Source organism: Glycine max, chromosome 5 (genome assembly GCF_000004515.6).
Source record: "Glycine max cultivar Williams 82 chromosome 5, Glycine_max_v4.0, whole genome shotgun sequence".
Taxonomy (NCBI): domain Eukaryota; kingdom Viridiplantae; phylum Streptophyta; class Magnoliopsida; order Fabales; family Fabaceae; genus Glycine; species Glycine max.
The window spans coordinates 30,700,637-30,728,634 of record NC_038241.2 but is presented as its reverse complement, the minus strand read 5'-3'; the positions used below and the strand labels follow the sequence as shown (position 1 = coordinate 30,728,634).

The 27,998-nt window shown below is 36.3% G+C and overlaps 1 protein-coding gene across 5 annotated transcripts; it reads left to right on the top strand.

Annotated features, from left to right (window-relative positions):
• Nucleotides 1–1,580: 1,580 nt before the first annotated feature.
• LOC100799565 (E3 ubiquitin-protein ligase RGLG2) lies at nucleotides 1,581–7,094 on the top strand. Of its 5 annotated transcripts, XM_041015423.1 has the most exons (13): nucleotides 1,894–2,508; nucleotides 2,611–2,689; nucleotides 2,848–3,177; nucleotides 4,150–4,234; nucleotides 4,332–4,472; nucleotides 4,563–4,676; nucleotides 4,781–4,878; nucleotides 5,316–5,395; nucleotides 5,473–5,578; nucleotides 5,685–5,812; nucleotides 5,912–6,179; nucleotides 6,681–6,737; nucleotides 6,823–7,094. In XM_041015423.1, the coding sequence occupies exons 3-13, from the start codon at nucleotides 2,860–2,862 to the stop codon at nucleotides 6,901–6,903; spliced, it is 1,476 nt and encodes a 491-aa protein (XP_040871357.1). In that variant the 5' UTR covers nucleotides 1,894–2,508; nucleotides 2,611–2,689; nucleotides 2,848–2,859; the 3' UTR covers nucleotides 6,904–7,094. The 5 variants fall into 5 exon arrangements, with proteins under 5 accessions (XP_003524729.1, XP_040871355.1, XP_040871356.1 ...); XM_003524681.5 differs by lacking the exons at nucleotides 1,894–2,508; nucleotides 2,611–2,689 and adding an exon at nucleotides 1,581–1,830; XM_006579919.4 differs by having other exon boundaries at nucleotides 1,894–2,689.
• Nucleotides 7,095–27,998: the final 20,904 nt, after the last annotated feature.

The following is a 27,998-nucleotide window of genomic DNA, read 5'->3' as shown; positions in this document are numbered from 1 at the left end:
AAATATTATTAGTATTATTATTGTTGTTGTTGTTGTATATCATTATAATTATATACTCCTTCTCTTCCTACTATATTTATGATACTAATTACTTAATTCATCAAGATTGGCAATATTATAAAAAAGAGGATCTTATAAATAAGATCAGAAAGATGAAGACTAATATATTTTTTATCTATAAAAATAAAAAATAAGTACAACACACCCTTCTCAACCAATCAAGTTAGGTTCCAAGTTATATGATTAACAGGTTAAGCACATATAATTGCTACTATGATGAAGTAACTAAAATGCTTAATAGTAATAATAAATTTTAAAACAAAAAAGTTATACACTGACAGTGTAAAATAACTTTACAATGTTATTCAATTAGAAACCATCATTTATGATAAGTTTGTTGACTTTTACAAAAATATTTTAAAATAATTTTACATGGTTATCCAATTAGAAACCATCGTTTATTTTTGGACGAAAAGATATCTATAACATTTCATTCATCACCAATAGGTCAATACAAAATATCACATGATTGTAAAAATAAAGACTAGATAAGGATGGTGCCACCCTAGTGAGCTCATGAGATCACATATGGATGACAAAACGGTCCGGGTTACGCTATCAATTTGGTAGGGCGGGATGAAGAATCCAACCCGTCAACCCATTGTGGCCTACCCCACCTAACTTGCTAGCCCAATAGGCTGAGTGTGAGGCTGGGTGAGTTGGCCTACCAGCCCGTCATACATATTTTTCTTAAAATGTAAATACCAGTAAGTGTTTAGGGTTTGGGTTGTCACTTTGTATTTTTTTTTAATTTTATAGTGTTGCTCAAAAATCAAAATACATATTTGTTATTGTTTTTATATTATTTTATAAATTCAAGGAAATTTTATATTAAAATCAAATTTAGAAAAACAATTGATATGTTTTATGTTTTTTTAATTAAATTTGTTCCTTTTTAAGAAAAAAACTAAATTTGTTCATTTGGATTAATTTTATAAAATAAAATATATTTTTTTCATTTCTGACGGGCCGGCCAACCAACCCACCACCAAGCGGGACGGGACAAAATCTTTACATCTCAACTCTCATTTATCCAATTTTGCGCTTTTGATTTTGTCCACAACACCTTTGCAATCTATTTCAAAAATCACATTACTAAGCAATCATCGTTTATGTAGTAGTATAAAATTATTTTATATTATTAATAGATAATTATTAAACTCATAATTTTATATCACAAATAATTAATAATATAATGGAATTATTGACCTATTTAACTCAGGATTGGTACAATAGTGTAAAACTAATTGCGTTCATATGTGGAGAAACAATTTTCTCCCTATGCAGAATTAATTTTTTTCTTTGGACCAAGGATAATCCCATATGTAAGCGGGATTAGTCTCTCCTAGTGGGTTCTCTTGTGATTTCTCAACAAAAAAAAATTATTATTTAATATTAATTGACCGTGCTTTAAAAATAATTAAAATTAACCACATACTAATAATTAATAAAACAATAAATTTTAATAAATAATAAATAAAAATATACAATCACATTCACTGTTCATTAATTTTTAAGTACATGTTAGCTATGTTTAGACGTTTACTCCATGTGCATCATCCTCTGCAACCTTCATCTTCAACGCTAGAAAACAAAATTAAAAACTAAAAGAATAAAAAAGAAGAAGAGAGAAAGTGTCTCTCCAGTATCCACTCTTGGCGTTTACAAGAATCGTTTTATATTTGATCATCCTCTTTCCCTCTCTCTCTCTCTCTCAACCCCGATTCCAGAATATTCCGAACGCCATGTTTCATCGCCGTCCAGATCCAGGTATTTCCATCACCACTTCACTCTCAAACTCCACTCTTTTTCTTCATCAATGTCGTTTCGTTTCATTATATCAACGCTTTTCACAAATTTCAATTTACAAGTTACAACATATGGTTATTATTTTCGGATATTCCCGATTTAGTGTAAGGTTTTCGCAATCTATCGTTGTGGCCACTGAGCATGTTAATTGATATGCACGACGACTGCGAGAGTTCATGTAGAAATTGAATTGATATTTCAGGCAATTTTTTTTTTTAATTTCCTCTTTCCATTTATCGTTCAACGAGATTTTGTCGCGTTATTATTATTATTATTATTATTATTATTATTATTATTATTATTATTATTATTATTATTATTATTAGTGCATTCGGTGTGGAGCCAAACCGAGATGTCGTGTGTTGAATGTGTTTGAAGACACATGGCGGCGGCTACAGGGTTACTTAATAAGCCCCTGTTGGTGGATTTTTTTATGAATTGGTCCATATCTCTTAAATTGAGCATTTGCTGCGAAATTTGAAGATTCAATTATTCAACGTTCCAGAAGAGTTCTTTGTTTCCATTTATATATAGCACCTGGAATTGGCTTTGGAGTTCTTATACTTGGTTTTGAATTCTGGATTTTGGATTGTGTTCTGCTCAGTTTTGTTAAGGAGAAAGTGTGCTTAGGAATTTCTGGTATTATTTATTATTAGCGTGCTTGGTTCCACATTCCAGACGCCCCAGACGTGGTTTTTGGCGTCTAGTAAGAAGCTAATAGTTATAACTTTCACATCTCAGACGAGGTTGTTGACGTTTAATAAGAAGCTAATTAATTATAGCTTTCACGTCCCAGTCGTGATTTCTTGCTTCTCAACAGGTTTGCAAACACACTATATAGCATCTGGAATTGGATTTGGAGTTCTTGTTATTTGTTGTGCTTTTGATTTTGGATTGTTTTCTACTTGGTTTTGTTGAGGAGATAAGTGGGGTTGGGAGTTTTTGTTATTATTCATTGTTATTGTTTTGGTGTTTTAGAGAATTGAGTTGATGGGGGGTAACAATTCCAAGGAGGATAGCAATTGGAGGCAGAATTCACCTGTGCGTTCAAGTTCTTCTGCGTCTTCTTGGGGTTCATATCCTGACCCCAACTCGGGTTATGGTCAGGGGGGTTACACTTATGAGCAGCAACAGCCTTCTTATCCTACACAGCAACAATATTATGCCCAGCCGCCACCTCCACTGCCACAAAACTATGGCTATGAACCTCAGCCTCATGCTAGTGGCAGAGTGGCCAGCCATAGAAATGAAAAGCGGTTAGACAGGAAGTACTCGAGAATTGCAGATAACTACAATTCCATAGACGAGGTAAGATATGCTTTGCTTGTTGGTGATGTACATGTACTGTTGTGTTTAACTTTAGCTTGTCATGGGATTAAGTCATGGTTATTTTTATCTGGCTGGGCATTGAAATGTTTTTCTTCATTTGGCTTTGTTTTGTGTACTTTCATTTTTTTAATAAACATAATTTGGCAGCTAAGAATCCAAAATATTTACTTTTTATTTTTTAAAAAATATTTTGGCATTTGGTATTGGGAATCTTTCATTCTGAATTAAATTACTTTCCTGAGAATAAGATTGTTAGGAATAAGATTCTTGGGGAATTTTTTAACATATGTTTGGTTATTAATTTATTATTCAACTTTCTTTGGAATCATTTGTTTATGATTACGGCTAATTACCACAGAAAAGTTTAGTAACTTTACAAATAATTATCACAGGAAAGTTTTATTGTCACCTCTGAAAGTGGGAAAATTTTATTTCCACTTATTTATAACTTAACATTCCCAAGAATGCAACGTTAGGAGTTTAGAAGAAAATAATAGTCACAATGACAGTGCAATTGCAATTGAATGTTATATTGAATTTTAAGGTTGATGATCTTTTCTTCAGAAAGATTCATTACGATCTCAAGAATCAGGACAGGAAATTTTAAAGCAGCCCACCTTGTGCTAGCTCATAAAATTACCAGTGAATGGCGGCCAGCTCATCTTGCTTCCATATTCTGCCATTTAACTATGAAAAATTGAATTCACTGAAGTGAAAGAGAAAGACTTTGCATGCTTATATTTTTCTGATGAATTTAGAGCTATAAGTGAGTATAAAACTTTTTAAGTGTATTTTCATGTGATCAGGCATGACTTAGCTGATCATAATATTGTCTTGCAATTTTCATGTTTCTGTCACTGATGGTCCTTCTTATTCATCTTTTTATTTTAGGAAATTTGTTGATGCTTTGTCATCATTTGAATTCTTACATTCTCAAATTTGTCATTACAGGTGACTGAGGCTCTTGCTCATGCGGGCCTTGAGTCTTCAAATCTTATTCTTGGTATTGATTTCACTAAGAGCAATGAGTGGACAGGTTAGGCCTTAAAAATATACATTTAGTTCTTTAGATAAAAAGTACAATTTATGCAGTGTTGCTGTGAAATATATGCTGAACTTGATGCTGCTTTCAGGAAAGCATTCCTTTAACAGAAAAAGTTTGCATCACATTGGGAATGGTCCAAACCCCTATGAACAAGCAATATCAATTATTGGGAAAACCTTGGCTGCATTTGATGAGGATAACTTGATTCCTTGTTTTGGATTCGGGGATGGTATCTTTCTCAAAGTTCTCAACTTATTTTTTATAGAAGTTTTATTGTTGTTTAAATGTGGTAATGGGAATTACTGTGATATCATGGCAGCATCAACACATGATCAAGATGTCTTCAGTTTCTATCCAGATGAACGATTTTGCAATGGATTTGAAGAAGTGTTGAGTCAGTATAGGGAAATTGTTCCTAATATTCGACTTGCAGGTTATATTTCTACTACTTGTCTGGTTCTTCTTTTGCAAATTCTACTTATTTCTGTTGTAGATATTGTAATACTGAGCTAATTTGGACTGATGGTTTTATGCCAGGTCCTACTTCATTTGCACCAATTGTTGAAATGGCCATGACAATAGTTGAGCAGAGTGGAGGCCAGTACCATGTTTTGGTGATAGTTGCAGACGGCCAGGTACTCTATTTATATCCAGAATGTATCGAGTTGTCTTAAATTGAGCAATTTTCAGATCTTTGTGATGATGTCTCCATTTACCTTTCATCTTTTCAATTTTCTGGATTTAGCTCAGGAAATGACTTGGTTTGCAAAACTAAATTGTATTGTGCTTTCCCCTTCGTTCTTGTTTCTATTATTTCAGAGACAAAAGTAGTTGGGACTAAGAATCCAAAATCAACCAAAAGATCTTTTCTTGACTCAATTTGCCTTCAAAACATCAGGATTTTAACGGACAGGAAATATATATTTGTCATACATAAAGCTCCACTCTTCCTGTAATTTCATGTAGTTAAAGTCACGTTTGCTACAATGCAATTTGAAGTAGATTGTCCAACTTACTTTTGCTATAATGATACTTTGCTTAGTATAAGCCAACCTGCATTGATATGCTGCAGGTAACAAGAAGCATTGACACTGAGCGTGGGAGGCTAAGTCCACAGGAGCAGAGGACTGTGGATGCCATTGTTGAGGCCAGGTGATTATCCTGTAGGTTTTGTTCAACAATGTTTTTTCTATTCAAATATCTTTTCTTATATACCTGCTTTGTCACAGTAAATTTCCTCTTTCAATCATATTGGTTGGTGTTGGGGATGGTCCTTGGGACATGATGAAGGAGTTTGATGACAATATTCCAGCTCGGGCCTTTGATAATTTTCAGGTAATCGATGAGGAGAAAACATAATGTTGATTAACAACTGTTCAAATGTTTCAATTAGTGGGAATTGATTGACTGTATTAATGTGGGTTTCTTTGTGCTTCTTTAGTTTGTGAATTTCACGGAAATTATGTCAAAGAATATTCCTCCTTCTCGAAAAGAAGCAGCATTTGCACTTGCAGCACTGATGGAAATTCCTTCTCAGTATAAGGCAGCAATAGAGCTTAATCTCTTGGGGTAAACTTTTGGTTTGTTACCATTTTTTTACCTAAAAAAAGACTTCAGTTCAATTTCTGACAATTTTGGTTGCTCCTTGCATTTATTACTATTTAATAGTAGTCGAAACGCCAATGCTCCTCAGAGAGTTGCCCTCCCAACACCATCATATGGTTCAGCATCTATGGGCACTTCAAAACCATATGGTTCAGCATCTTTCGGCGCTTCAAAACCTTATGGTTCAGCATCTTTTGATGCCCCAAAACCTTTTGGCAGTTCAAAACCTTCTCATCCTGCTAACTTTGAGCAGAGTGCCCCTTCTTATTATGACAACAGGGACCTAGTTGGCACAGCTCCTCCTGCCCCAAGTTCCACATATGACAATCAGGTACTATCCCTACAAAAAGTACAAAGTACTTCCGAATTCTGATAGAAATATGTGATGTTCCTTATCAGGTCTTTTTTGGAGCAAATACAAATGGAATAGCCTAATAGGGCATCGCTCGAAATTACATGAATATACATTAATGTTTCTTTTTCCTTATTCCAGTCTAGCTTTTCTTTGGCGTTATCTTTTCATGGCTTAGTTAAGAAATTAGATTACTCAAAGCATCTACCTGGTCTAATGGGGAGAGATTAATGGCATCAATTACCTGCTTAATTTTGTTGCATTTTTTCATCATGAATCTAGGTTGTAGTTGCACAAATGTCTAGTGACTGAAATGGTACTTGTCATGAATCCAGGTTGTAGTTGTATATTTTTATTGTCTTGTTGCCGCGTTGCATTTTATGTCCCACGTAGGGATTGGATATGCAATGGTTTTGTTATGAATTTATTAATCAAATTTGTCATACTATACAATTAACAAATTGAATTGGTCTTTTGCAGCTTTGCCCCATATGTCTGACCAATTCAAAAGACATGGCCTTCGGATGTGGACATCAGGTAAAACAATATTTCAATTTCGTCCCATATTTTTTAAGTAAAATAAGGGAATGCTTATGACATCTTTGTATATGTTACATGACAGACATGTTGTGAATGTGGACAAGATCTTCAGTCGTGTCCCATCTGTAGAAGCCCCATTAACACCAGAATTAAGCTTTACTAGGAGGCATCTTCCGTTGTGAATTAACTATTTTGTGGTGTAAGCTAAATTCTTTGATTTTTTTTAATTTTTATCTTCTCTGGTTGTATACAACGTTAGATCAGCTCTGTTTCTATTGATGAAAAATGGTGCAATAAAAAAAATCCAAACCAATTAAATTATTTGGTTTTATTTGGTTTGGACTTGTAGAAAAAGAAATCTTCAAACCCCAACCTAACTAAAGTGAACAAGAATTTGTTTGGTTTGTTTCTTGGGTTGTGCAAACGAAAAGAAATTGTAAATTCAATCATTTTAGTATCCAGAGTAAATTGGAGAAAGAAAAGCTGTATTTCAGCACATGTAATCAACTAATTCTTATGATAAAATCACAAATCCTAAGTTATACGAACACAGCAGGGAGAACCACAAGTCAAACAATCTTTCTTAGACCTACTTGTTCCTACCATGAAGTCCGACACTTGAACCAGTGGTTTGGATCGAGTCGAAACTATTGACATAAATTAAACTGATCAATTTGGATTAAACTTTTCACGTTGATCACGTTTATCTGGACTAACAAACACTTTCAGATCAAACCAAGCTTACTCTTTCCCTACAATTACAATCACATGAATTTTCACCACAAGAATAACTTTGTTGGCTTGGTAAACTTCATTTTGGTTTAACAACTAAAATTATTAACCACAACACGTGTACAATGCTTTAAATACTTTCACTCTAATCAACCAAGCTTTACAAAAATAACAAATTTTGTATTGTGAGATATCAAAACCAGCTAACAAGTATACATCCGAATCCGAAGTGAATCTGATCATATTAATTAGGGATGTCTTATTTTTATTTTATCAATTAGGATCAATTAGAATAATAGTTAGTCATGATCTTATCAATTAGGATTCCCTTTATCTTTATTTTATCAATTATGATAATTATTAGGGATGTCTTTGTAGCCTATTTAAAGGGCAAATTTGATTAGAATTTAATCAAGAAGAAATATTTAAAAAAACTTGTGTTAGTTTAGGATGGACTTTGTCAAGGACAAATTTGCTTTTCACTCTCACTAAAACATTTGTTAGTTTAGGAGAAGTTCTATGAAGGATGAGTTTGCTTCTTGCTTTCACTTAGGTCGAAAGAAGTCTTCCGTGTCTAGATCCATGGCCTGATCCTATACGAAAGTTCATAACAACTAAGTATTAAGAGCCAACATGAGTAACATGGATTTAGTAGCAAAACTTAATAACTTCAAGGAACAAATGGTTGCCAGGCAAAGCTAGAGGAGCAAATGGCCAAGCTTTCGGTTGCAATTATTAATAATGGATATTTAGTTTCGACAACAAGGTAATTTGAGTGTTGCTATGAATATGACTCAAACATCAGAACGCAAGCAAAAGGTCTCTCAAGGGGGGCTGCAACCAACTTTCAAAAGTGGGTCGACTACTTCCACCGATACAAATAAGCCAACTGGAATCAGCATGCCCACTTTTGAAAGTTGGTACAATCTCCCTTGTGAAACCTTTTGCTTGTGTTCATAGCAAAACCTAAATTATCTTGTTGTTGGAACTGAATATCTACTCTTAATTCTTCTGATGGCTTGAGATTGACAAACTCACCCAATATATTATTATCTCCTAAACCTTTATTTTTCCTTCTATTTCTTGTTTCTCCCGAGTTCTCTCGTGTTGAGGCTTTAGTGACCACAATAGAAAGCTTAGCCATTTTCTCCTTTAGAGTGCTCTTCCTAGCAACCATTTGTTCCATAAAGTCATTTAGTTTTGTTGCTAAATCTGTGGTACCCAAATCTAGCTCTAAATACCCATTTTTTTTATGAACTTTCGCGTAGGATCAAGTCACAGGTCTAGCCATGGAAGTAGACTCATCTTTGATAGTGTTCCTCTTAAACTAAAAGAAGACTCTAGGCACCGTGCTCTTGCATATGTCACTCGCCGTGGGTGGCATATACTGGAGTCATGATATTGATACATTCTTGCATGCATGCCACTGGCCGTGGGTGGTATACACTGGAGTCATGATGGTGATATGCTCTTGCATGTATGTCACTCGCCATGGGTGACATACATTGGAGTCATGATATTGATACGCTCTTGCATGCATGTCACTTGCCGTGGGTGGTATACACTGGAGTCATGATGGTAATATGCTCTTACATGTATGTCACTCGTCGTGGGTGACATACACTAGAGACTTAGTAGGGTGCTCGTGCGCACATGCCGTGAGTGGCATGTACTAGAGGCTTTGTAGTATGCTCTTGCATATATGTTACTCTCCGCGGGTGGCATATACTAGAGTCATAGTGGTATGCTCTTGCATACATGCCTCTTAAAAGTGACATGTACTGGAGACGTGGTATTGTGCTCGTGCACACATGTCACTCGTCGTGGGTGGCATGCACTAGAGGCTTAGTAGGATGCTCGTGCGCACATGCCATGGGTGGCATGTATTAGAGGCTTAGTAGGGTGCTCGTGCGCACATGTCACTTGCCATGGGTTGCATGTACTAAAGTCACAGTGATATGCTCTTGCATACATGTCTCTTACAAAGTGCCACGTACTAGAGACTTAGTGCTAGAAGAGGGGCTCACCAAGGGTGGACCTTGGTTTTTAAGAGCCACGGAGCTACGACTATGGATGCTCTTGTCTTGATTAAGTACAAATTCACTTCATTATCCCAGACATGCCTCGTTAAAACCCCTAAAGCCAAAACCCTGATTTTTCTATTTTTAGGATAAAAGACCTGTGTAGGAAAAAGAGTAAAACATTGGCTTTGGAGTGTAGGTCAGCTAAAAGAGAACTTTAGGTGAGTGACATTCCATGTTCTTGGAATTGCTTTGCCATCCAACTGTTGTAGTCACTCCATTGTCAAGGTTGGTTGTAACCTTGAGGGACCTTCCCAGTCGGGGCCAAGCTTTCCCACTCGGGGATCTTTTTTGGCTTCACCTTGGACTCGCAATACGAGGTCACCGAGTTAAAAGGCTCGTGATTGAACCTTTGTATTGTATCTCCTGACTGGTCGTAGTTTGGGAGCTTCTCCCCTAATCCTTGCCATTTCTTGGACTTCTTCGGTGGTTTCAAGTTCCATCCTCATATTCTCTTCATTTTGCTATTGCTGGAACAGTAGTCTCCTTGTCGACGGTTCCCTGACTTCAATGGGGATCATGACATTTGTGCCATATGTGAGTCAGTAAGGAGTTTCGTTGGTTGTAGAGTTCTTCTTTCCATAGGCCTTTAGACTTGTCAAGTCTAGTATGCAAGGCCTTGAGGATGACTTTGTTAGTTGCCTCTGCTTGTCCGTTAGTCTAAGGATGTTTGATAGAGGTGACTAGGTTCTTGATGCCTAACCTTGTCAGGAAGTCTTCACAAGTCTAAGATTTGAATTGAGTGTCATTGTCGGTGACAATGGCGAATGGGAGGCCATACCTGCAGATGAGCTGTTTCCAGGTGAATTTCTCCATGTCATTGGTCGTAATTTTCCATAGTGGTGTTGCTTCTATCCACTTGGTGAAGTAGTCGATGACGACTAGTAAGTATTTGAATGCTTCTAGGGCCTTTGGTAGTGGTCCCAGTATGTCCATTCTCTACATGGCAAACAGACAAGGGGAGCTTAGACTATGAAGGTTGTCAGGAGGAGTGCATGACACGTCTGCAAACTCTTGGCATCGTTCGCACCTCTGTTCGAACCCGACAAGTGCACTGGATCACGCAAGTAGTCTAAAATGGTAAGAATCGAGTATTGGACTCTCGGGGAACTTGTGTTACTTGGTAAAGCTATATTGAGTGAATAGGTGTCTTGTATGAAAAGATATGTGTGGACTATGAACAAGTATGTAAACTAACTATTAAAATGGAAAATCACATGAGTAATGATGTGTAAAGACAAGTAGACAACGTGTTGGTCTTCCTATTAGGTGCCTGATGTTATAAGGATATTCTCTACTTAACAATGCTCATGTGTTCTATGGTGTCTCCTGAAATGCTAAACCCCGATCCCTCGTGATAGTCTAGCCTAATCCTGATCAAGCATCATCCTCAGATCCCTCTTGTTGGACTAAACTTGACCAGGACCGCATTAAGACAAACATACAAATACCTAGGTTACCGTACCTCGATCTCTCGTGATAATACGATAAACTAGCCCTGTCCTATCAAGTTCTAAGAATCAGACCAATTCCCACTGTTGAATGATCCTAACAAAGCATGCATCTACGTGATCAAGGAAAAAGCATACTAAAATTATGTACTGATAGCACAGAGAACACATAAAACATCATTAAATAGATATAAAGGTATTTACATCAAGTACCTACAAGGAAGAACCAACAAAGGATTTAGCTCTCCATATCTGGGAAGCTTCCTTTACAACAAAGAGAAGAGAAAAATGAAGGATTGAAGAAATACAAGTAGTGGGGATGTCGCCTCCACCTCTAGAACCTCACAATCACTCACAAACTCATTTCATGCTCTCAGGATGACTTCCTCTTCAAGCTCATTTCTCTGCCAGTCTTTGCACAACAAAAGCTCTCAAAACTCTCTGGAACTTGGACCTTTCTCTCTCTAGAAATCTCTAAACATGCAGAAGCTTCGAGAAATGCCCAAACTCTCTCTCCATTTCTGATTTCAGGCTTAAATAGGTGGCCTCGTTGGTGCTTGTGTGCTTAGCGCAACAATAGCTCGCTTAGCGCACATAAGTGAATTTCAGCTTAGCGCGCGTTTTCTAGCTTAGTGGATGCATGCAAGCGGCACGCTTAGCGGGATGAGCCCTCACTTAGCACGTGTGTCCAACTCATCCTTCTTCCAGATTCTTCCTCGCGCTCAGCCGCAGGAGTGGTGCGCTCAGCGGATGGCTAAGCCGACAGATTGGCTTAGCGAGAAGCTAAAAATCAACACTTCATAACTTTGCCTAATTAACCTGAAATTGAAAGGAAATGATTATTAAATACACAAAATGGGAGTGCTAAGTACTTATTACCTATATTTAACCAAAAAGTAATTACAACACTACAAAATAACCATAAATGGGAGGAGTTAGATACAATTTTCACAGATTTCTTACACAAAAGTTAGTTGTGTTCATCGACTAACAACCTCCTGGTAAAGTCGAGGGTGTTGGCCAGTAGTTGCTGGCTTGCACCACTTTGGTGGCTAGGGAATGTCCTCCAGTATGAAGATCGCATATCCCTTCATGAAGTTCTCTCATAACGTAGTCTACTTGTTGACTATTTAGGCATTTGAGTAGGGGTGTTGTCAACCCTTTTTTGAATAGCTCACCATCAAGGATGATGTAGTAGCAAGCCTTTCGTTTAAGGCATCGGGCTTCGTCCTCGTTTGGTGGTAGTACCCCCTGAATTAGGAAGTTCATATAGGGGGTCATCCAATTTGGTTCCTCCTCTTCTCTGGCCACAATTTCCTCAGGATCTATGGTAGGAGTTTGAAGCGTCACTTGAATGATGGTCTTGAGGTGCCCAACCTTCTTGGTGCTGGCCAACTTGGAGAGTAGGTCTGCTCGAGTATTGCTTTCCCTGGGGATGTAGTACATTTCGAAACATTCAAAATTGTCGATCAGAGACTTCACTATGTGATAGTACTTGAGCAATACTGTTTCCTTGGTCTGATATATGTTGGCAACTTGTCCTTGGACAAGCTATGAGTTTGTGTAGCATTGCAGCTTCTTGGCTCCGACTTCTCTTGCTAGGTTCAGATCTACAATAAACGCCTCATATTCTACCTAGTTGTTTGAGGTCTAAAGTTGACTTTGAGGGCTTACTCTAGGGTGATATTATTGAGGACTTCAAGGATAATTCCTACCCCGCTTCCTTTTGCGTTGGATGCACTATCAACATAAAAGTTCTACTGATCTGGGGTGGTTGTGTCATTTCCAGCAAATTATGCCAGAAAGTCAACCATGAATTGTCTCTTCATGGGGCCGTCTAGTTTGTACTGGATGTCGAACTCTAAAAGTTCGACGGACCAGGCAATCATCTTTCCTACGAGTTCAGGCTTTCTCAAAACCTGCTTGATGGGGTAGTTCGTCTTGACTACCACTTGATGACTTTGGAAGTAAGGCCTAAGTCGTTGGGCCGAGGTGATAAGTGCTAGCACCACCTTTTCGATCATTTGGTAGTGCTTCTCGGCGTGATGGAGTATGCGGCTGGTGAAATAGATAGGGAGCTGGTGCTTCCCTTCCTCTTGTACGAGGGCTGAGCTAACAGTTTTGTCAACTACTGAGAGATACAGGAGTATTGGTGCTCTTGGCCTGGGTCGACTCAAAACTAGAAGTGTGGCTACGGTCTTCTTGAAAGCTAGGAAGGCTTGTTCACAATTCTCGTCCCATAGGAAGGGTTGAGTTTTCTAAAGCAGTTTGTAAAATGGCTTTGCCTTTCCGGCGAGCTTTGGGAGGAATCTGGACAAGGATGCTAGCCTACCGTTGAGTTTATGAACTTCTTGAATGTTGGTTAGGCTGTGCATCTCCAGTATGGTAGTGTATTTGTTAAGGTTGGCTTCAATCCCCTAGTGTGAGACCATCAAGTCGAGGAACTTGCCTCTGCCTACCCCAAAAGTATATTTTTCAGGGTTGAGGTGCATGTCGTATTTGCGGAGTTCCCCGAAAACTTATTACAGGTCCACCACATGTTGGAGTATGCTTTGAGACTTGACAACCATGTTTTCCAATCTGTTGTTTGAAGACTCGGTCCATCATTCGTTGGTATGTCTCGCCTGCATTTTTTAGGCCAAAAGGCATGACGCTGTAGAAAAAGTTGACATCTTTAGTGATAAATGCCATATTCTCCTCATATGAAGTATGCATTATGATTTGGTTATATCTAGAGTAGGCGTCCAGGAAGCTTAGCACTTGGAACTAGGACGTTCTATCGACTAGCCTGTTGATGTTGGGTAGAGGGTATGCATCTTTGGGGCATGCCCTGTTCAGATCAGTGTAGTGGGTACACATTCGCCATTTTTCGTTGGCCTTTTTGACCATGAATATGTTAGCAAGCTAGGTAGAAAACCTAACTTCTCTAATGAAGTTTGCCTTAACGAGTTTGTCAACTTCTTCTTTGATGGCTTTACATCATTCTTCTCCCATCTTTCTTTTCTTTTGTGATAATGGTTTGGCCTGAGAGCAGATAGAAAATTTGTGGCAGATTATACTGGGATGAATTCTTGTCATGTCAGATGGCTGCCAGGCAAATAAATTTGTGTTTCTACGTAGCTCGTCGGCGATGCACCATTGCTCATGACTGGTGAGGTCCCTACTGAGCTGTGTGCACTGCCCAGGTTTCAGTCCGAGTTGTAGCTGGACAAGCTCTTTGATGGGTTTTAGGCCATTGTCGGAAGTGTCATCTCACGGATCTATTTCAAATCCATTGCCCAAGCTAGGTTGGTAGACAGTCAGGGATCAAATTTGAGACCCTTTGTCTGATGTCATGACTTTAGTGCCTTCAACCAGTGCAAGGTGAGGCATGGCAGACTCTCGGATGGGAGGATATAGTGCTACCTTCAGGCTCTCTGCATAGCACTGTGGTACTTGCTTTTGGTCAGCCTTTACAGTTACAATCTCCCCTGTCAATGTAAGGAATTTCATTTTCAAATGAGGCGTGGAGAGAATGGTTTCAAGCTCGTCAAGTGTCTTTCTGCCAATTAAGGAAAAGTATAATGTGTCTATGTTAACCGGCAGATATCTGATGGTGAAGCTCCTAGAGATCTTGCCCTGATCGAAGGTGGTCATCAAGTTCATGTTGCCTCTAGTCTCGACTCTCTCGCTTGCAAAGCTGAGGAGTAGACTAATGTGAGGGTGGATAGTGTCGGGTGAGACCTCAAGTTTTTGGAAGGTTTTCTAGGACAAGATATTAGTGGAACTGTCCTGGTCGATAAGGACCTTGGACACCATAAAATTGCAATGATGATAGAGACAACCACATGGCCTTCTTGGTTGATTGAGTTGATGCCCTTGAAGTCCCTCTCCGTGAAGGTGATGGGAGGGAGACTTCATTGTAGGGGTGTGTCGACAAAATTAATGTCAATGTCTTGGATGGCGTGCAAATGACATTTTTGGGACTGGCTAGACTGTCCTCCATAGGAAAAGCCGCCAGCGATGGTGTTCATTACACCTCTGATGTGTTGGGTGGGTTCTTGTTCTTGTGGAGGTTATCGTTCATGCCATTGTTGCTAGTGTCTTTGTTTGCCTTGGTCTTTCGCTCTTCTTCGGTTTACTTCCTGGTTCCTATGTTGCTCCTCCTGATGTTCTTCAGGTCTTGCTCCTGCTTGGTGGTTGTATGACCTCTTAACAAACTAGGCTAAGTACCTAGCCTGTATAAGTTCTTCTATCTTATCCTTTATGGCCCAACAGACTTCGGTGTTATGACCAATACCGCGGTGATATCTACAATATTTGGTTGCGTCTAACCTTGGCCTGGAGGTTTTGTCTGGGGTAGTCGAATAGGTACATCCAGGTTGAATGCTTCCTCCAGAATCGTGGTGCGATTAGTCGTCAGGGGTGTGTAATGCTTGTACCTTGGCCCTCTGGGGAAAGGCTGACACTTGTCTAGCTTGTGCCTTTTATTCTTCCTGTGCAAATTGGCCTTGGTGTTTCCTTTACGCTTGCCACGCTTCTGTTCGGCTTGGCGGACTTCATTTCGGAATCTTGACATTTCTTCCATTTGGATGTAGCCCTTAGCTCACTCGCGCAACTCATCCCTGCTACTGAGTGGTTTTTTGCACAGACTGTCTGCGAACTTGCCAAGGCGTAAAACAAGGAGAATGGAATGCAACGCTACCTTGGGGTTAAGATTTCGGATCTAGACGATCGTGCACCCAAATCTGTCCATGAATTTTCTGAGGGACTCGTCGTTTGCTTGTCCCAGACTGGCCAAGGCGGCTGAGGTCATGCGGTGAGACCTGCTGATGGCGTACTGCGCACTGAATTGTTCGACGAGGGTGTCGAAACTTTCTATGGACCTAGGTGGAAGTCCACCGTACCAGGGAAGACACGACATAGAATCGCGTCATCGTTGGTGTAGAGGTTCGCTTGTGTCAGGAAGGCATCCAGATGCTCATCTGGATCTGTTGTCCCATCGTACCGCTCGAGGTTGAGTGGTTTCCACCCCAATGGTATGTCTGCCTCCATAATACGATTGACAAAAGGATGCCGACGAGCGATCCACCCTGCTGGACGATGTATGTGGGAGAGACTTACACTATTAGAAAATATATTTTTTTACATCGGTTATTAAGGATTTTTAACGTCGATTATTAACTGATGTTGTTTTCTTCTCACCAACATCGAAAAACCGATGTTGTCAGTAAATAACAACATCAATTTTTCTAAAAACTGATGTTGTTTTTTGGATATTTTAATATCCTATCTGTTTTTTTAATTACCATCATGTAATCATTCATATCACAAGTTATCATTCAAAGTTGTAAAAAAACTCATAAAATAAGTCATGCACCAAAAGTTATAAACAAAGTATATCATGCACCAAAAGTAGTTATAAACATTTATACACAAAATATACCACAAATGTGTTCATGATGTTCCAATATTTCTCACAAAATATATCACCAAGACTTATAAAGAAAAATTCACAGATTAATAACAGTAGAGTAGTAATATACTTTAATTACAAACAAATCCAAAATAAAACAGTTAAAAGTTGCATCTGGGAACTCAAATATAATTTGAGTTCCAGCTTGCAAATTTTGTGATTGTGAAAAATTTCTCCATTCATTTCCAATTTTTTCAGTCTTCCTCCAATGTTAAAAATAAAATTCTAATTAATGAAGGGTGTAACACCTTGAACGAATCACACTGGAATGAGGGAGATCCAAAGGCTGTGCATGTACTTGACTATATGATTGAGTGTATCATACCATAATTGCTCTATGTTAAGTATGTTTAATTATGAGGTTCTTAAGTGATCGACTACCAAAAAATAGATGCATCTTGTTGGTATAGGTAGTATTAATTAATTCCTTTAAGCTATCCTTAAATATACAATCTCATACCAGCACAATCTTTAGATTCCTCTCATTTCGATGTGTATTCACCTAGGGTGTTCCGTGCCCACCAACTTTAACATAATTATATGAATTATATGATGTCAACTTATAATCAACTTTAACATAATTGAAAAAATCTATAACATTATTTTATATGCACTTGGAAATGGTTTCAAAACACTGGAAATGGTTTGGAAACTCTCAAGAAAGTATTAAGAGTAAATAAAACATTCTGCCTAAATTTAGTTTAGCCAAAAATTTAGCTTGAGTTAAAAATTCTAACTTAGCATAAGCTCTTGGAATTTTGGGAGTTGAATGAGAGTGTCTTTAACCATAAGGTTATTGATAAAGAGAAAGATAAAGGTAATGGGACCTTCTCACCAAAGCCCGACCCAATCAAAACTCCACACTCTTAACCCATTCCTCAAAAATCAACATAAGGCCTTTCAATGTACTTTGTCCCCACTCGCATGTTTCTTGGGGAACTTCCTAGAAGGTCACTCGTTCCTAAATTACTCCAAGTAAAACACGCTTAATTGTGAAATTCTTAAGTGATAGGCTACCGAAAAGTAGATGCATCTTATTGGTATAGGTAATATTAATTAATTCATTTATCTTTAACTGTACAATGTCATACCTGCACAACCTTTAGATCCCCCTTATTTTGGTGTGTATTGGCATGAGATTTTACATTTGTGGATGCAATATAGCATGATCTTCCATGTTAAAAAGGATTATTCTCGATTTTAGTAATTAATTTGGTTTATGGGAAAGTATAAGTATACTTTGCGATTGCAGCTTGGTCTAATCTTTCACATTAGAAAAGAATTATTCTCAATAATAATAATTAACTTAGTTTGAAAATTTGATATTTTGTACCAAATATGGTTATTTTAGAAGAAATTGAGTACCTTTATTTCTAATTTTAAGATCCAATTACCTAATTCATTAGTTGATAGCAATAAATTTATCTTAAATTTAATATTTTTCCATAATATTTAGACCCAATTACCATTGTTATTGATGCTTCGTTTTATCTCTTCTAAATGTTTGTTAATACATCTTTTTTTTTTGAATTAGGGGTATTGTAGTCTAAAAATAATTAATACAAGAAACATTATGAATTAAAAGGAATAAGCATATCTTCTTATTTGAGAGGCGTTTGTACTTTTGTTTCCTCTATTATGTAAAATTTGTTTAAGTTAAGAAACTTGTGTGTAGTTTTGATGAACTTATCTTGAGAGAAACAAAAGAGTGCATTCAAAAGTGATGAAAGTGTGAAGTAAAATTCGATAAGTTGAATGTGTCATCGAAGGAATTTATTTCAATCAAAATTGATGGTTTCGATGATTTCATTAAGGCATGTGGGATTTGAAAGCGTTCAGAAGTAGGATCTTTTCGAGAATCGAAATATCAGTTGACGCAATTACAAACAAGTTACACAAAGACATCAAATAATATTAGATTTATGTATTTAGAAATATTGTTGTACACGTGTCAAAATCAAAGAATTCCACCATTGGTATTAAAAGTTTATAAATAAGCCCTCTCTGGCTGCCAATTTTCAGTGAATTGAATCGTATCTCTTAACTCCTCAAACATCGACAATGCCTCACATCAAAATTGACTATTGGTTCAGAAAGTCATTGTGTATGCATTCATTCTCATCTTTTATGAATTCATGTCTTTTTACTTTATTGCATATTTCTAAATCCTTTACTTTTTTCAATCTCCATTTCTTCTTGAAGCTTTTACTTTTTCAATCTCTATTTTTAGTGACTATTGAAATTAATATAGGAGTATAATAATTATTGAAATTATCTTTTTAATCGAAAACACTATCATAAAATCTACTTACAAATGATCTTACAAACCGTTATACGACACTACTATAATTATCTATGGATATCTTTATCAAAATTACTATTATTAGACAATTCTATGATAAGTTGAAAACTATGAACTTGGTTAGTTGATTAAAAATAACTTACAACCAAGAATGAATTATATGTCTCATCTTTAAACATTTCTTTGTTAATAGAGTCATTTAGTGAAAATTACTCAGTTTGTTATAAAAATATATCTCTTTCAAGAAGTAAGCGCAATTTTCATGATTAACAAATTGGGACGCCTGGTGGGACTAGTTTTCCAAAAAAAAAAACTTGATCTTTAGAACAAGTCTTAATGACAATAAATGCTGCAAATACTTTTACTATTAACAGTGACAACAATGAAAAAAATCAAACAAATCTAGTGGTTATGGTTGTTAGTCATGCAAAAAACAACCCCATAAATATAAGTGGTGAAGACACGATGTGTTCACAAGTCCAGACAACTGTCGTCGAAATTTCTTTGCCACAAAATAATGTAGTGTCAACTACAAATACTCCACCATTTTCTACTACAAGACCATGGGGTATGCCACCAATGTCTAACGAAATGCACATGCCACAATTGAGTCTACCCGTGCCTCAAAGTCAAAATACAATACCACCTATTGTAGTTAGTAGGCAAACCAATAGGCTTCTAGAACTTTGGGGCAAAAACCATTCTTATGATGCTAACTAGTTAAGAAATATGAGAGTTCCTATCAAAGATAGGATAACAGAAGATATCAACATGGTCTTCACAGGTGTTTCTAAGGAAATATTAGCAGTTTTTAGACAACAAATAGACCATAGTAATCATGAGATGGTTAATACTTTGACAAATCACATGGCCTTGATTTTAAATTTTTTGTTGAGAACTACCAATGAAAGTTATCAAGAAATGAATGGTATCCTAACTCGAGTAGGAGATGCTTTGGCCATTCCTAGAAACCAACCTGGGGATAGACATATAATTCAAGAAATACCACTGCAAGAATGACCTATTAGTAATAATAATAATGTTGAAAATGAAGTTATAAGGTCCCAACATGGTTAGTGAATGATAGAGAACAACCAAACCTTGTTTTGATGAATAGAAATTAGAATGCAAATGACGTTCTGGATAACATGTAGCAAAATCAGATACTTCGAGGATAAAATGTCCCAAACAGAGATTTAGGCCTTGAAGCAATTCAAAATCCTTAGTAATCTAATGATTGAACATGCCTTGAGTAGACATGGTTTCAAATAGAAAATGCACAATCATCATATTTCATTTCTTCCTCCCTTAATTATATTTTACAATTTGAGTTGCCCGGGGGTTATAAGGTGCCCAAATTTTTAAAATTTGCTGGCGAATTAGAAGGGTCTACTATATAACATGTAGCCTATTTTCAAATAGAATGTGGTGATTTAGCCATTGAAAAATTTCTTAAAATGAGATATTTCCTATTTCTTTAACAAACAATGCTTTTACTTGGTTCACCACATCACCACCAAATTCGATATATACTTGGGCACAACTTGAAAGGGTGTTCAATGAACATTTCTTTAGAGGAGAGACTAAAGTTAGTCTCATAGATTTGGAAATTACTAAATGTTTCAATAGTGAAACAATTGAAGATTATTTAAATAGATTTCGACAAATGAAGTCTCGATGTTTTACTCAAATTCTTGAACATGAATTAGTTAGAATGGCTATTGCAGGTTTAGATTTTTCAATTTGAAAGAAATTGGTAAATCAATAAGTTAGAAATATGACACAACTAGCAAATAGAGAAAGAAAGGAACAAAAGATTTTATAAAAGTATAAGGGAGAAAATAACATATGTGAAAGCATATAGAGATAATGATAATTCTACAAATTATCAAGACTTAGATGTTAATCAAGAAGACAAAATATGGGTGGCAAAACTACAACTTGTACCTCCTTATACTTGTCAAATGTTAAAATTGGAGGAAAAGTAGAAATTTCCTAATTCAAAATATAGTTTTGATGTTACTAAGGCAAATAAAACATTTGATGTATTATTGAAAGATAAACAAATTGCCCATAGTGATGATCATAAAATTCCTTCTTTTGAACAAAGAAAAGAAAAAATATATTGCGAATTCCATAATGTTTCTGGACATTGGACTAATAGTTGTTTATGTTTTAGAGATATGGTGCAAAAAAAATTGACGTAGGAAGATTATTCGAAGAGAAACCAGTGAAGATGGATACTGATCCATTTCACATCCAGACTAATTATATCGAACCCATGCAGATCATGATGATGGGAGCTTTAATAGGAACGACAAGGGTGGGCACTCCTTTATCTGAAGAAGAGGTCAATCCCCTCGGTGTGATATTACCCATATCATTTCCTACTACACTTACTTTGGTTTGTGCGGCTGGACATCCTGCTACGATTCTTGCAACAACTTTTCTGGCATAATGCCAATGAGAGGCCTACTAGATCTACCTTCCGCTAGGACAAGACTATTGAAGTCCACGAGGATGTGGGAGATTTCAACGATGATGAGGATCTTACACCGTTCGAGAACGCCTTCTACCGAGATGTCATCGGTGAAGAGATATTTGAGGGAGAGATGATTCATTGGTCTAAGAATGGAATTCCTTGAGAGACAAGAACGACTATTCTGAGGATATGACTTCACCTTTGGTAGCTTGGGGGTCTTGGGTAGTGACTGCTCTGAGTGTAGGATTGTTTTCCCTTTTTAATGTATATTTGGGGTGGGAAGATTTTTATATTGAGTGTCGTAATATTTTGTTATATTAAACATTTTGGTGATATAGTGCGATATTTGGAGGGGCGATGAGTATTTTATTTTCTTGTTAATAGGTGTAATGATTTTGGTACGCTTATGTTTAAATCTTAAGGGTCATTGAGACTCAATACGTATATTTACATATTTCTTCTAGTTCATCATCATTTAATTTTATGAAAGTTATTTCTTTATAATCTGTACTTTATTATAGCATTGTGTAAGAACAGAAGAAAATGGTAAGAACTTTCAAAATATTTTTTTAAGAGAACACAATTTGACAATACCTTTTATTCACGGGCATTTTAATTATATGTACACATTTTAATCAACTGCAATATATATATATATATATATATATATATATATATATATATATATATATATATATATATATATATATATATTTGTGTGTGTATGCATGTTCTTTCTTTTCCCTAAAAAAATAAAAATATATTGAGATATTTTATGAATTTAGAAATATAAACTATATTTAATGATGCGTTTTCCACAACATATTTTATTTAAACAATTTTATAGCTATATTTTAGAAAAAGAATTTAAGGTGTTACATTATATAGGAATTAAACCTTGGGTATTGTATTTTGATGGATCGAACCATGTAAATGGTGTTGGGATTGGTGTCATTTTAATTTCTCCAAGTAATACACCTGCGAAGATCCTTCTCGAAATTCAACCTTGGGTATTTAATGAAGTAGAATATGAGGCTTTAATAATGGGTTTAGAAACATTATTGAATCTTGGTGCAAAAGACGTATTGATTAGAGGAGATTCTGAATTAGTCATCAATGAATTAACTCATAAATATAAGTGCAGCAAAAGTAATTTGTTGAAATACTTTTCATATTTATCCAAGATGTTACTAGATTTGACAAAGTCGAATTTGAACATGCGTTTTGAGAGAAAAATAAAGAAGCTAATGATTTGGCTCAAATTGCATCTGGTTATAAATCGAGTAAACAAAATTTCAAAACTTTGATAACTATCAAAGAAAAATCAATGGAAGAAGTATAAATTTTGAATATAGATGTGTTGACAACTCATGACTAGAGAAAACCTTTAGTCCATTATCTTCAAAAATCCTAATTTATTTGTGGATCGAAAGATAAAGTATAAAGATGTAAATTATGTTATTATTGGAGATGAGTTGTATAAAAAAGGGTATAGATGGATTCCGATTAAAATGTTTGGGAGAATCAGAAGCTTATATAGCTTTGGCTGAAACTCATGAAAGTATTTATGGTTCTCACCAAACTGGTGAAAAAGTGAAGTGAATGTTATTTCGACAAGGCTATTGTTGGCCAACTATTTTGAAGGATTGCATTAACTATGCAAAATCATGTGAAGAATGCCCAAAACATGGTCCCATATGATAGGTCCCAACAAGTGAGTTACATTCAGTAACAAAACCTTGGCCTTTTAGAGGATGTGCATTAGATTTGATAGGACAAATTCATCCACCTACTTTGAAAGACCATAGGTATATATTGGTTGCAATGGATTATTTTTACCAAGTGGGTAGAAGCAATTCCTTTGAGAAATGTTGATCAAGGGGACATAATAAATTTCATTGAACAAAATATTGTTTTTCGATTTGGTAATCTTGAAACACTTACAGCAGATCAAGGCACGAATTGGTAGAAAAGTGAATATGCTCATTCTTGAAATATTAAGTTATTAACTTCTACTCCTGATTATGCATAAGAAAATGGCCAAGTCAAGGCCATAAATAAGATCTTGATAAGCTTAATTAAGAAACACATTGGCCAAAAACCTAGAAGTTGGCATGAAAGTTTAGATCAAGTTCTCTGGCTTATTGAAATTCACTAAAAAGGGCTACTAGTGTTACTCCTTTTAAGTTGGTTTATGGGCATGAAGTGGTTTTGCCTTTCGAAATAAATCTAAATTCAATTGAAATTCAAAAACAAAATGAAATCCCTGTTGAAGATTATTGTGATATGATGTATGATGAGTTGAATACCTAGATGAAGAAAGTTTAATTACTCTAGAAAACATTATTCGTGAAAAAGAAAAAGTTGCTAAACACTACAATAAAAAAAGTCAGAAAAAATATTTTTGAATTGGAGATTTGGTTTTGAAAGTTATATTACCTATGGATAAAAAATTGAAAATGCTTGGTAAATGGTCACCAAATTGGGATGGATCATATGTTATTGAAAAGGTTTTTCGAGAAATGCTTATGCGATTTGAGAAATAAATACAAACAATTATATTGGTTCGATAAATGAAAAGTACTTAAAGACATATATACCAACGATAACTAAAATAAATAGTCCATAAGGTAGAAATTTAAAGTGCAATTTGTTCGAGAGGAGATTACATGAATTGGAAAAATATCAAAGGAAAACTATGAAATGTTGTTTAGGAATCCACAACAAATGAAGATTTAGTAGATCAAATAAAGTGACTCTGCTTTGCTGCGCTTCTAGAGAGGACCCTTTAGTTCTTGCACTATTTCTTTGGCAGATGCATACAAAAAATATTTATTCTTCTCCTTAGTTTCTTTATCAGATCAAAGTTCTGCAAGGTTGAAACGTGTAGAATGAGGTTCATCTTGAATAGGATTGAGGTTCGCCAAGAGATCTTCTTTCTTGACCAATTCTGCTTCATATCTCTCTGTTTTCTCGATTAGCCCTTCTATTAGCATAAGATTCTCTTTGGCCTTCTCAAAACCCTCTTTAGCTTGAATTAATTTATTTCGATCCAGCTCTATAGAAGATTCTATTTCAGCAATATCAGTAGTGTGTTGACTTTGTAATTAACGAGCTTCGAAAGCATTGTTGAAGATATTAAGGAAATAGAATTTCATTAACTACCAAGTTTTTAAACTTGAAGACCTCATTAATTGATTGCTAAAGTTGAGGCTTGTAATCTAGATTAGAAAGGAAGCCTTCAAGAGATTGATCGAAAGTTAGCCTTTGAAACCTTGCTACAACTTTGTCAAAATGTGTAAATGGCCTGTTATGGCTGGATTCAGAGGCTTCGGATGGCATCGAATTAGAAGACAAAACGTCGATAAATGCAAATGGATCAACATCTATTGGACTGTCTCTCCTTAGAGATTTCCTGCATTTGTAATTGGGGATTCTTCAACGATTGCTACAACAAAATCAAGATAGAGTTAACTCTAATCATCAAAATACATAGAATTGATTACTGATGCCACCTATTGTTACATACTTTGGTAAATTATTGGCTCATTAGTTTTGACAATTGGAATGGAGACAAAGGCAACAACAGGGTTTATGTATGGAAGTTCCTCTTTTGCAGTTGGAGGGTGTTGCTTAGTTTCATAATTCATAAAATGGTCAAGATTCGAATCCACCTCAACGGTGTTTTCTTCGAGCATTGGTTCCGGGAGTGACATTTGTTTCAATGGGGAGGATTCACTATGGCTTTGTGTATCCTCTTGTTCCTCTAGATTTTCTGCCGCTCCAGCATTACTTGCATTCGTTGTTGAAACTGGCATATCTAAATCTTTTTGGGAAGAAAACATATCTATTAATACTGATTTTTGATATTGAAATGAACGTATTGGAAAATAATTAGGGATCAAAACATTTACCAATTGTTTCCTTGTTTACACTTTTCGCAATAGAGCTAACAGTTAGGGTATCTTGAACTTCTTTTTCCTATCGAAAGTTAATAAGTTAGTTCTATAGTTCTTAATAGAATTTGGTAGCAAAAAAAAAAGAATTCATAAATGCTTAGAAATTTATATTGACATCTTGCAATGTAGAAAGCCAGGATTTATCCTTTAGTATTCCATTCAAAAGATCCATCTCAAGAAATTCTCTAGATCGAGATCGTTTGAAATAAATTTCCCTCAAAGTTTCTTGGAAAATAATGTCTTTGGATTTTTGAAAGGGACTTACATCGTTTAAAATCCAATATTCAACAAACAAAAGGTAAAAGAAATAAAACCTATTGCTTGGTCTTAGAAAAAGAGGGTTGTTTAAAGGAAGAACTGATGGGCATGTCTTCATTAGAATCATCAAATCCCTTTGAAACTTTGATCTTGGTGGATTGAGATGCAATGGACCGCCACCGCACCGCATTGCCACCGCCATCGCACCGCCACCTCCACTGTCACCATTCCACCACCACCACACCCCGTTGTTCTCGTTTGCACCACCACCACTATTGCCTCCACCATTCCACCACCACCATCATTGCTATCGTACCTCGCCTTTGCTGCCTCTACCACCACACCACTACCACTACCATCACCACCACCATTATCGTTGCCACTTTTCCACCACCTCCATCGTCGTTGTCAGTGCCTTTACCATTATTTCACCCTACCACTGTTTTCGTTACCACCACCATTGCTATTACCACCACCATCGCCAGCATCGCTGCCACCACTACTACCACACTGTCGTTGCTGTCAACACCATCCCACCGTTACTACCGCCACCTCCATTGTCATTTTTGCCGCCATTGAGCTATTCCACCCAACCACCACCTATAATTTTAAAAATCAAACTGGTGATTGACCCAATCAAGACATTGGATCACTGGGTCAATGATCGAACCAATAGGTCACTAATTGACTTGCATTAACCAATCTTTATTTTAAAAAATTAAAACTTTTTACTTAGCCTTAATTGACCTGAATGACCCAGTGTGTTTCCTGTTAGGCGTGACCCGACCCAGGTCAATAGGTCATCAATTTAAAGGCAAGCCCGACTGGTCATACTGGGTTGCACTAGGTTCAATGCATGGTTGATCCAATAGGCAACTCGACTCGGCCAAACCTCTAGGTCATGGTCAAACTGGTCCGACTAGTCGAGTCAGTTAGGGTTTTAAAACACAATCATCACTATTCCACCATAAGTATTGTCACCATCGTCATTCCTCCATACCGCCACCATCGTCGCTGTCACTATTCCACCTCTATCACTGTCATCACCACCACTATTGCTACCATAGTCACTCCCACCCTACTACTTCAGTCACTTCTATTATTTCATTGTAGAGTTAGATAAGAGAAAATGGGGGACTCATTTGATTTATCTTCAATTTGTAACATCTCTTTAAAAACTTAAAACAAAGAATAAACCGAAACTCAAAACTCAAATTTAAATCTAATTTTGATTCTTAAAAATTTCAAAACTAAAAACGAGTAATCACCCTAAACGGGGCCTAAGATTATTTTCTAGCTTCCAACTAACTTTCAGCTACCAGTTAACTTTTCAACTTTCAATTAACTTTTGAACTAATTTTGTAAAGCATATCCTAAATTAAAACAACTCCAACCTGTACTCTCGGGAGTACAAGTATATTTTAATAAATTAAATTATTATTTTCCTTTTGGTTTTTCACTATAATATTTCTCTTTCTTCCAAAGTTGTAAAGAGACGTATAGGTGACCCGGTGTGAAAAATCTTTTTTCGTTCATATAGAAATGTGTACGTAATGTACCAATAAATGCTCCCAAAATACAATAAATACAATGCTACTTCAACAACCACTACTAGCTTCCTCATGTAATAACAAATCAACAGCTCCTAAAAATTGTAGTTACCAACACCACCTCAAAACTAATTCAGGAAATCCTCACAATTACAAATTACTTCAATTTGTCTTCAATTGATTTTTCACTCTCACCACCATGTCTTCCATAGAGATGGTTTCTGCTAGTGCCATCAAGCTTCCTTACCAAATTCTAAGGCATGAGCCATGTTCTGATGACGAAAGAGATCAAAGGGTGATCCTTAGGTCAAGGAAGTGGTGCAGGCCTAGAGGGGTGCCATTGAGGAGAAGGTTTAGGGTGAAAGTGCCTAGTTGGAGAAGAGTGTGGATGATAAAAAAAGTGATGCTTGTTTGTGCTAAGGTGAAGAGAAGGTTCAACGAGGGGCAGGGTCATTTTGGTGATCTCTTTGCTGGGAACTATGTGTTCACTCAAATCAATCCTACATCTCTCAAGTATCTTGAAAAGAAGTTGACTCAAGCAAAACTTGCTTGATGTTTGTAGTTATAGACTTGATTGGGGATGAACTCATTCAATGAAGGGTTCTGATTCCAGCTAAGTCTTGTTTTCTCTTTGCATTCTTAATGTTCTTTGTTTTCTTTCGATTTATATAGAGATGCAAGGTGTTTCTTGTTGCTCCCTTGCAAACTCTTTTTTAACCTGGGAAATCCCCTAGCTGAGAGCTAGATACAAATCACTTGAGGTACCGAGATCTATTTAAAAGATAGATAAAAAGATGATCTACCATATATACAGAAAGTCGAATCTATGATCACATGTTTAAGACAAAATTATCCGTCAATCATGTTATAAAATAGATAAAATTTAGTTTTGGTATACCATTTATTGTAAGCATTTGTATTTTACTAACCAATTAAAAATCTCTTTAAATACGTATTTAATATAATTATTATAATTGTATAAAAATTT

What these genes read in the sequence shown, in the direction of transcription:
- LOC100799565 (XM_041015421.1), top strand. Translation starts at nt 2,860, where the DNA reads ATGGGGGGTAACAATTCCAAGGAGGATAGCAATTGGAGGCAGAATTCA. An exon ending in ACTACAATTCCATAGACGAG is followed by an intron (nt 3,178 to 4,149) that starts GTAAGATATGCT and finishes TTGTCATTACAG; the next exon opens with GTGACTGAGGCTCTTGCTCA. An exon ending in TAAGAGCAATGAGTGGACAG is followed by an intron (nt 4,235 to 4,331) that starts GTTAGGCCTTAA and finishes TGCTGCTTTCAG; the next exon opens with GAAAGCATTCCTTTAACAGA.